Below are 10,920 nucleotides of genomic sequence, written 5' to 3' on the forward strand. Positions count from 1 at the left end.
CTTGCCTTAGCCTCCCAAGTAACTGGGACTCTGTAGGCGCCCGCCACAATGCCTGGCTATTTTTTGGTTGTAGTTGTCATTGTTGTTTGGCAGGCCCAAGCTGGATTTGAACCTGCCAGCTCTGGTGTATGTGGCTGGCACCTTAACTGCTTGAGCTAAAGGCACCATGCCAAAAGTCCTTCTTGATTTCTAATATTTTCTGCCCCTTCTCTGTTTTATGAAGTGTATATTTCTCTCATGGCACCTATCACAGTAGACTGACACGATTGAATAGAGTGGCTTATGGATCTGGTCCTCTCTACCAGACTATTAACTTCTTGAGGCCAGTAACTCTGCTACATAGTAAATGGTCAATAAATGTTGTCTCTAGCGAACCTAATGGATAAACTCCAATCCCAAGCGGAAGGCCTAGGCCCCGCCCTATTCGGAGGCGGGGCGGGGAGCTAGGCACGAAGGGGATGGGGGTGGGGTGGGACTCTTTTTCCTCGCCGTGGCGGCGGAGGCGCACGGCGTGGGCAAACGGCAAGACGTCGTCGGAGGAAGACTGAAAAAGCCCAAGGTGCTGCCGTTGCTGGTACAAGTCGGACTTGCTGTCGCCGGGTCCGCTTCTGCACTGGTCTGGGACCGAGCGGAGCTTGCAGCTACGGTCCCGGAGCCAACCCTGTCCTCACCACTGCCCGACCTGCGGTGATGGAGCCGGCCACCGCGCTGCCCCCAGGCCCGCGCCAGGCGCTGCCCCTCGGGGGTCCGGGCCCGCTGGGCGAGTTCCTGCCTCCTCCCGAGTGCCCGGTCTTCGAGCCCAGCTGGGAAGAGTTCGCGGACCCCTTCGCTTTCATCCACAAGATCCGGCCCATAGCCGAGCAGACTGGGATCTGTAAGGTGCGGCCGCCGCCGGTGAGTCACGCCAGCACCCCGGATCCTGCTCGCGGCTGGTGGAGGGAGTGGGGACGCGCGGGGCCAAGGAGGCCCGAGGCGTGGGGGGCGGGGTACAGGTTGCCCTGCAGGCCTCGCTAAGTTTGGGACTGCCCAGGGGGTCGGAGTTGAGGCAGCGGGAGGAAAACTGGGGCTTTTCTAGGGTGTGAAATAAGGAGTGTGGGAGAGCGAGGAGCTGCGGTGGTACCACAGAAGGGCCGGGATGCCGCGGGGACCGGGCAGACGGTGCGCGGCCCATCCCAGGGGTTCGGGTTCGGTTCCGGATGGAGTGGTGGCAGGAGCCTGGGGGTGGTCGCGGGGGAGTTTCTTCCTGGAGTCTAGCAGAGGCTCGGGCGTGGAGGCAGAGCTGTGGGCTTGGCGAGGCTCCGCAGGCTTGGTCCTCGCCTCCTCTCCCGGGGTGCGGGGGTGTGTGATGGGGTGGGGGTGGGGGACTTGCGAGTTGTCGTGCGAGGAGGAAAGTTTTCAATATGGCGGCGGGAGCCCCTGGTCCTTTGTGTGGTGGCGGCGTCGGCCTGGAGCAGCCCTTACCTGGGCGCCCCACCCTCCAGACCAGGGCACCCCCCCACCCCCTGGTCCCCGGGCCTCCAGGTGTGCCCCGGGCAGGGGTCTCGGAGGGGGCGGCCAGCACTGCCGGGGGGCAAGGAGGAGCCGGCGGTCCGGCCCCGGAGCTGATATGTTGTGGGGGGCGTAAGTGTTTAGGGGGTACTTTTTGGGGGGGGTGGAGCGTAGGACCGGCGGCATTGGGCCCCGATGCCCTCCCGCGCTCTGGAGCGCACACACACCCCATTTCTGGCCCAGCCTCTGTAATCCCCGGGGAGGCCTGGTCTGTGTTGGTGGGATGGGGTGGGAGCGAGGCCGTGTTTGTGGGGCGAGGGGGTGTCAGACGAGAAGACCTCGGAAGATTTCATTCTTCTTTGCCCGGGCGCCCACTCTTCGGAGGCTGAAATGCAGTCACCCACCTCAGCCCCCTAAGCTCCGTCCAAAGTGCCTGCGGCCTGTGAGTGGGGTGGGTGTCTCTGAAACCATCCCTAACCGCTCCAACGTTCACCGGGTTAAGCCAGGCCAGCCCCTTCCCTACCCTACCAACCCCCACAGTCGGAACTGGATGCGCTCCTACACCCCTGTTTCTTCCCCCCGTGTTTCGGGATGGTCTGAGTCCGAGTCGGCCTAAACGACGGTTGGATGGGCTGGGACCGTTGCGAAGGTGGTTTAACTGCCTTTCCTACGGTTTAAGAATCTTCACCCACTCTCCTTCCCCGCCCCCCTCCCGTGATGGAGGAAGATCCCCCCCCCCCTTCTCCCTTAAGCTTGCTCTTTGTAATGACATTTTGAGTTGCGGGGGATTTTGTTTGTAATCATTCTGTTTTGAAAAGCTGTTTTGAGGGAGATCCCCTAATAATTCTAATTTATCCCAACTTCCTCCCCCACCCCAGATTAAAACAGGGACATCATACTTTAGTTTTTCTTAAACAAGTTTGAAAATGGAGATGAAATACATGCCTCAGAAAATAACTGGTCAACTAGTATAGGAGAAATGTTTGAAAATAGATCCATTTCTCTCAGTGTAGTGGTCAAGGGTAATTCTTGTTGCTTCAGGGAAGTACATTTCTTTAAGAGTGCAAAAAGGCCTGCAGAAGTTATAACCGGGCTGGTTAGAGCCAAGGTTTTATTTCTTGAATAATAAGTCATGTTTCAAACATTTAACAGTTTAGCTTTATGTCACATGCTAGGAAGAGTGGGTATGCATATTGTATATTTGCATGGTGGGGATTTTATTAAGAAATTAGGTAATAACTTGAGTAAGTTCTTAGTAACCAAAATGTGAGGAGTCAGGTTCCTGGGAGTTGTCCTCCATGTTGGTATTGTGGTATATTCTAGGGCTGGGGTAAATCCTTTATCTTGGTTTCTTATTCTTTGCCTTTTAGAGGGCCCTGTTCTCAAAAAGATAGTGTTAACTGTGGTTAGGTTTGGCTACCCATTTCCTTATCTTGGCTGATATATTAATGGCAATGTTTGCAAAACGTGTGATCGTATTGCCTTTTTCCATTCTGAGTGTCAGACAGACATGATGGCCACCATTTTGTATTGAGAGTACTACACACTACAGCCTGAGGAAGGGGGTTAAAGAGGCACAAATAACCTACAAACATAACCAGTGTTCTATTTTGGAGACCTCCTTTGTGGGGAGGAGACTTGCATCCTCCTTTGTTTAACAAACTCCTATGACAAATGGAAAGAGTTTGGAAGTATTTGCTTTTGATATAACCACAAAAAGAGAAACCTTTCCAGAAGTTGTAGCTCTTCAAGAGGGGTCTTTTTGGAACAAAGGCATCTTAAGAGATGTAAACAGTCTTTGTTTTGAAACTGTTTTATTTTTTGGAACACTAACTGTGAACAAGTGGTTTCATACAGTTGAAATACAGCAACAAATCCTTCAAGAGATATGAAATATTTTCCATGGCAATAGCTCTGTAATGCCTGTGTTTCTAGATGATTTTTGTTCACTGAGTTTTTAGAACAAAAATGGCTATATTAAAGGGGGAATTGGGACTGTTGATATTTTACTTGTTAGGAGGTGAGGGGGTGACTTACAAAGCATTTCTATTTATGTTTGTTTTTACCTTTATATCTTTAATTATTGGTACTTATATGGCTTCAGTTTATAGCTGTTTTCTTAGGGAAGCTCCTAAACTGCTTGGCTTTTGAAAACTTAGGGTGTTCACATTATTTTATATATGGGGCCCAGGGGTTGTCAGAAATTTGTGAAAATATGGTAAGATAATGCACTATAAGGTAATTAAGAAAGAAGACTGTATTCAAATCCTGATTTTTTTTTTTTTTTTTTTTTTTTTTTGAGACAGAGCCTCAAGCTGTCCCCCTGGGTAGAGTGCCATGGCACCACAGCTCACAGCAACCTCCAACTCCTGGGCTCAAGCGAGTCCCCTGCCTCCGCCTCCCAAGTAGCTGGGACCACAGGCGCCCGCCACAACGCCCGGCCATTTTTTGGTTGCAGCCATCACTGTTGTTTGGCGGGTCCGGGCTGGGGATTCGAACCCGCCACCTTAGGTGTACGTGGCTGGCGCCCCAGCCGGTTGAGCTATAGGCGCCGAGCCCAAATCCTGATTTTAAAGAGAACTAAACACCTTTGTTTGAAATTATATCAAGTATATGGGATAACCAGATTTGTTTTCTGGGCTGAGGCCTTTTTAAACTTAAAATTAGTCTTATTTCTGGTTTTGTAACATTTAAAATGCAAATTTTAATTTCTTTCTTTATATTGTACTTAGATATTTGTTTAAGAACAGAGGATATTTTCTGTATCACCTTGTGGTATTTGGAAATAATTTGTGGAGCGTAATAACTATTGGGAAAAAAAAAGTTGATTGTTCAGTCAATACTTTTTTGAGTCTCCCAAGGTTGATAGGAATATATTTGATGGCTTTAATAACTTAACTTTCTTGTCTTCCAATCCAACATTTGATCATAGGCAGATTCCACAGATTTCATCTTTGACAGTGCCCCCAAATCCCAAAATCAGGGATTTAAATCAAACCCCAGATGGCACATTGGACATATTTTTTTTCAGCTTTAACTTCTCTGGTCACTAGTTTGACTCCATCTTTATAGCTAGCGTATAAAATTGCTCTTAAGTGTTTTAAAATAGCCAGCATCCTTGAGTGAGCCTGTTGGTTCTACTCTTAGAGAACGGGGAGGAACTTAAATATTCATTTCTTTGTACAGTGGAAGTGTAAATGATGTGGAACTTAATTTACTCCCATTCCAGCCTGTCATTCTCTTGAATTTGATTGACTTTGGCCTAACCCTCTCTCTGTTTTTCCAATTTCTCTGATGTCATGAAATCTTTTTCTTTTTTGAGACAGAGTCTCACTTGGTCACCCTTGGTAGAATGCCGTGGCGTCTTAGCTTACAACAACCTCAAACTCTTGGGATTAAGCAATCCTCTTGCCTCAGCCTCCCATGTAGCTGGGACTACAGATGTCCGCCACAATGCCTGGCTATTTTTTAGAGACGGGATCTTGCTCTGGCTCAGGCTGTTCTCAAATCAGTGAGCTCAGGCAATCCACCCACCTTGTGATATCATGAAATCTTTCTCTACTTGTAGCAATTCCTTGGCTACTTTACTATTTATTTTTATTTATTTATTTTTTGGAGACAGAGTCTTACTTTGTTGCCTTTAGTAGAGTGTTGTGGTGTCACAGCTCACAGCAACCTCAGATTCGGGCTCAACTGATTATTTTGCCTCAGCCTCCCAGGTAGCTGGGACTAGAGGTGCCTACCACAATACTTGGCTATTTTTAGAGATGAGGTCTTGCACTGGCTCAGGCTGGTCTCAAACTCCTGAGTTCAGGTCATCTACCTGCCTCAGTCCCCCAAGTGTAAGCCACCATGCCCAGCCCCCCTTGGCTACTTTAAATGTTTAACATTTGAAGGAAAGGCTTATCAGTAGGAACACCCTTGAGGAAGAACTTATATAACTACTTTTTTTGGGGGGGAGGGGACTGAGTCTCACTCTGTCTCTCTGGGTAGAATGCCTTGGCATCATCATAGCTCACAGCAGCCTCAAACTCTTGGACTCAATAGATACTCTAGCCTGCAGTTTCCCAAGTAGCTGGGACTACCAGGCACTGGCCACACCTCCAGTTTTCTATTTTTCATAGACATGGGGTCTCCCTCTTGTTTAGGCTGGTCTTGAACTCCTGAGCTCAGGTCATCCACCCGTCTCAGCCTCCTGGAGTGCTAGGATTATACGCTTGAGCCCATGCCCAATTATGGCCCACGCCTGTAATCCTAGCACTTTTGGAAGGCCAAGGCAAGAAAGAGGATCACTTTGCTTGAGGCTTGCAGTTTGAGACCAGCCTGAACAAGAGTGAGACTTCTCTAGAAAAAATAGTCTGGTTTGGTGGCACCTGTGGTACTAACTGCTTAGGAGGCTGAGGACGAAGGATTACTTAAGCCCAGGAATTTATTTGAGGTAGCAGTGAGCTGAGGATAATGGTGATACTGCACTGTAGCCCAGGTAACAGATCAAGACTCTGTCTCAAAAAAACAAAAACTTTTTGAGATGTAATTCATATACCATAACATTTCTTCATTTTTTAATGTGCTAATTAGTAGTTTTTACATTTTTCACAGTTGTACAACCATCACCACAATCAACTTTATTTATTTATTTATTTTTTCTTTTTTGAGGCAGAGCCTCAAGCTGTCCCCCTGGGTTAGAGCGCCGTGGCATCACACTCACAGCAACCTCCAACTCCTGGGCTCAAGCGAGTCTCCTGCCTCAGCCTTCCAAGTAGCTGGGCCCACAGGTACCTGCCACAACGCCCAGCTATCTTTTGGTTGCAGCCGTCATTGTTGTTTTGGTGGGCCGGGCTGGATTTGAACCCGATGCCCCAGGTGTATGTGGCTGGCACCTTAGCCACCCGAGCCACAGGCACTGAGCCCACAATCAACTTTAGAATATTTTCCTCTCCCAAAAGAAGCCATGTATTCAACTACTTTTTTTTTCTCAAGGCAGAGTCTTACTATGTTGCCCTCTGTAGAGTGCTGTGGCGTCACAGCTCACAGCAACCCTCAAACTCTTGGACTTAAGCAATTTTCTTGCCTCAGCCTCCCTAGCAACTGGGACTACAGGCGCCTGCCACAGTGCCTGGCTATTGTCCTATTGCAGTTGTCATTGTTTAGCAGGCCTAGGTCAGGTTTGAACCCCTCCACCTCTGGTATATGGGGCCAACACCCTACTCTCTTGAGCCACAGCCACTGCCCATAACTATTTAAAAAAAAATTAGGGCTATACTGCCCAGGAGAAAAACTTGGTAGGAGGTTGGATTAAGTCCTGCCCTTCTAGGTCACAGGTGTTTACTTTAAAGTAAAAAGAAACTTCATGGGCGGCACCTGTGGCTCAAAGGAGTAGGGTGTCAGCCCCATATGCCAGAGATGGTGGGTTCAAACCCAGCCCTGGCCGAAAACTGCGAAAAAAAAAAAAAAGAAACTTCATTTGTTACAGTCTTTGAGTGTTTAGCTAAATTTGACTTTGCAATGGTAAGTTGGACACACTGGGAGCTATGAACATACTACCTATGTAACTCTTAGTGAGCTAATCAACAAAATTATTAAGTTTTAGAGTAGAATGTGAGTGGTAGTACGTATTGCAAATATGGGTCAGTTAAAACTTTGAGTGCAGACCCCCACCGGAACAATTTCCTACTCTACCTCTGATTATAAAATACGGTTTTAAAAATGCAATCTAAGCTTTTTTTTTTTTTTGCAGTTTTGGGCCAGGGCCAGGTTTGAACCTGCCACCTCTGGTATATAGGAGCTGGTGCCCTACTCCTTTGAGCCACAGGTGCTGCCCCCCCCCCCTTTTTTTTTTTTTTGAGACAGCCTCAAGCTGTTGCACTGGGTAGAGTGTTGTGGCATCATAGCTCACAGTGATTCTCCTGCCTCCGCCCCAAGTAGCTGGACTACAGGCGCTTGCCACAATGCCTGGCTATTTTTTTGGTTGCAGCCATAATTATTATTTGGTGGGCCTGGGCTGGATTTGAACCTGCCAACTCAGGTGTATGTGGCTGATGCCTTAGCTGCTTGAGCCACAGGTGCTGAGCCCAGTCTAAACTTTTTTAAAGAACAGAATAGAGAATTGCCTTTGAAAAGTGTAAATAAAAGTTCTCTATGAAAGCCAGAGTTTTAATTCTTTTTTTTGTTTTAATTTATTTTTTGAGGAAAAATTAAAGGAAATTATTAACTCTTATTTTATTCTTTGTCTCTGATGTACTTGATTTTCTTTATGATATGTCGGCCTATGCCTAAGAGTATTTCTGGTATATTAGTGATAAGCTTGTTTATTTGTTTAATTTGGAGGACAATAACAAAGTTGAAGATATTTGGATACTTGAATATGGGCAAGTAGAAATCTGCCTTTTCTTTTAGAAAGGTAAAAAATATGGTAAACTATTCAATTAAAAAAAAAAATTGAAGCGGAGCACCGTGGCTGATGCCCATAATCCTGACATTCTGGGAGGCGGAGGTGAGTGGATTGCTTGAGTTTAGGAGTTTAAGACCAACCTGAACAAGAGTGAGACTTAGTCTCTACTAAAAATAGAAAAATTAGCTGGGCATTGTGGTGTCATATAGCCCCAGCTTCTTGGGAAGCTGCAAGCAGGAGGATCTCTTGAGCCTAAGAGTTTGACAGGGCACTCTACCCAGGGTGACAGAGTAAGACTTTGTCTCAAAAAAAAATGATAATAACAAATAAAGTTTGACAATAAAGTTCGGATTTTTAAAATGTGAGTTGAGGCTCAGCGCCTGTGGCTCAAGTGGCTAAGGTGTCAGCCACATACACCTAAGGTGGCGGGTTTGAATCCAGCCCGGGCCGCCAAACAACAATGACGGCTGCAACCAAAAAATAGCTGGGCGTTGTGGCAAGTGCCTGTAATCCAGCTACTTGGGGTGGAGGCAGGAGAATCACTTGAGCCCAGGAGTTGGAGGTTACTGTGAGCTGTGATGCCACAGCACTCTACCCAGGCCGACAGGCTTGAGGCTCTGTCTCAAAAAAAAGAAAAAAATGTGAGTTGTGAGAAACTTGGTTTAGATATGACAGTTAAATGTGATTATCCTGACAATTTTCTTTTTTTTTTTTTTTTGAGACAGAGCCTCAAGCTGTCCCCCTGGGTAGAGTGCCCTGGCATTACAGCTCACAGCAACCTCCAACTCCTGGGCTCAAGCGAGTCTCCTGCCTCAGCCTCCCAAGTAGCTGGGACCACAGGCGCCCGCCACAACGCCCAGCCATTTTTTTTTGGTTGCAGCCGTTGTTGTTTGGCGGGTCCGGGCTGGGGATTCGAACCCGCCACCTTAGGTGTACGTGGCTGGCGCCCTAGCCGGTTGAGCCACAGGCGCCGAGCCGACAATTTTCTTAAGTATTTTTGCTACTTAAGAATTCATTTTTGCTACTTAAGAATTCTCAGAGAAATTCTCTGCTACTTACTAGCATAGGATTAAAGAGAAAAATAAGGTAACTTTTGTACACCTCCAGAAATTCTTCCAATTTCTTTCTTTCTCTGTTATTTTTCTTTTCTTTTCTTTCTTTTCTTTCTTTCTTTTTTTTTTTGTGACAGAGTCTCACTATTTAGCCCTCAGTAGAGTGCTGTAGCGTCACAGCTCACAGCAATCTCAAAACTCTTGGGTTTAAGCGATTCTCTTACCTAAGCCTCCCAAGTAGCTGGGATTACAGACACCCACCACAATGCCCAGCTATTCTCTTGTTGCAGTTGTCATTGTGGTTTAGCTGGCCTGGGCCGGGCTTGAACCCGCCACGTTCAGTACATGTAGTTGGTGCTGTAATCACTGTGCTACAGGCGCCGAGCCTCTGTCATTTTTCTATTGGATGAATTCTGTGGTGAATTTGCTTTTTACAACCAAGTTTATGACCCTGACTAATGAAGAAAAGCTGTAGGATAGTGAGGCATTTCAGTTCTGTAATTATAGGTTGGAACAAAGATGTAGATTTTGACTAAATGCATTTGTTTAAGTCCTTTTTTTCTCCACTGTGATTTAAACATTCAAATCTTTAATTGTAGATCATTCTTTTTAATGTGCAATCCTCAAAATATCTTCATATACCTTTATATATGGCCTTAAGAGTCATCCCCCTTTTTTTTTTTTTTTTTTTAATAATTTGAGCTTGCTTTCTGAATATAAAGGCTAATTACTTTGTTCTGCCAAACTCATCACTTTCAGGGTATAAATTAAATTTTTTTGTCATGAAAAAATGTCAAGCGTGTAAAAAAGTATAGAGCATAGTACCTTTAGCTATTCTAGTGAATACATGTATAAGCACAGAAAAGAGTAGCAGCATTGGGGTTGAGAGAAAACTAGTGACCTTCAGTTGTAGAGAACAGCTTTTGTTCTATTTAGGTTATGAGTGACATTGGACAATTAGGATTGAGCACCTTTAATGAACTGTGATCACTTTGCCCAGTTAGGGTGGGAATAATAGTTCTTAGTTTTAGTCAGTGGCTTTATTGCTTTGTTACACATTTTCTTTTTTGGAGACAAAAGGCTAGCGTAGTATGGCGGTATGGCTCACCACAACCTCAAACTCTTGGGCTCAAGCAGTCCTCTTGCCTCAGCCTCCTGGCTATTTTTAGAGGTAAGGTCTCACTCTAGCTCAGGCTAGTCTTGAAATCCTGAGGTCAGGTGATCCACCTACCTTGACCTCCCAGAGTTCTGGGATTACATACGTGAGCCACTGCACTCTCCCTTTATTACACATTTGTTGGAACCTGTGTAGTAACTTGACCATCTTCAGGCCAATTCTTGGCACATAGATGTGGGAATGGGTGGTGGGTGGAGGGCATTCTCTGCCAAAATAGTTCCCTTCCCTGTTATCTGTTCATTTTTGGGTTGGCCAGACTTTATCTCAGCTTTCCTCTCTTAATGAAGGAGTGGGTATTTAGCTTGACAAAACAAAGCTGGTAGTTAGGAGTAACTAAGAAATAGAATGAAGTCCCTTTCTGGAAAGAGTTTTAGGGAAGTGAGACTTAAAAGAGCCTCTGTTGTTGGTTAGATTGTTAGGTTCACTTTTCTCTGAAGAATGATACTTTAACTTTTAGCGTTGATGGAACAATCAAACAATTTCTGTTTGAGCAGAATTGCTAATTAACATGTGGTATTAAATATTTTCTTCAAAATGGTCAATTTCTTGTTTGTTTTTTTTTTTAAGACAGAACCTCAAGCTGTCCCCCTGGGTAGAGTGCCCTGGCATGACAGCTCAGAGCAACCTCCTACTCCTGGGCTCAAGTGAGTCTCTTGCCTCAGCCTCCCAAGTAGCTGGGACCACAAGCGCCCACCACAATGCCTGGCTATTTTTTGGTTGCAGCCATCATTGCTGTTTGGCAGGCCCAGGCTTGATTCGAACCCACCACCTTAGGTGTATGTGGCTGGTACCTTAGCTACTTGAGCCACAGG

At 46.2% G+C, this 10,920-nt stretch overlaps 1 protein-coding gene across 1 annotated transcript in view; it reads left to right on the forward strand.

The window, feature by feature from the left end:
• The first annotated feature begins 528 nt into the window (after positions 1–528).
• KDM5B (lysine demethylase 5B) overlaps positions 529–10,920 on the forward strand; it is an 86,887-nt gene continuing 76,495 nt past the window's right edge. The window contains exon 1 of the mRNA XM_003792347.3: positions 529–894. Coding sequence (XP_003792395.2) covers positions 691–894 — 204 coding nt within the window. The 5' untranslated portion in view covers positions 529–690. The remainder of the gene's footprint in view (positions 895–10,920) is intronic.

Source organism: Otolemur garnettii, unplaced genomic scaffold, assembly GCF_000181295.1.
Source record: "Otolemur garnettii isolate 467f Iridium unplaced genomic scaffold, OtoGar3 scaffold00055, whole genome shotgun sequence".
Taxonomy (NCBI): domain Eukaryota; kingdom Metazoa; phylum Chordata; class Mammalia; order Primates; family Galagidae; genus Otolemur; species Otolemur garnettii.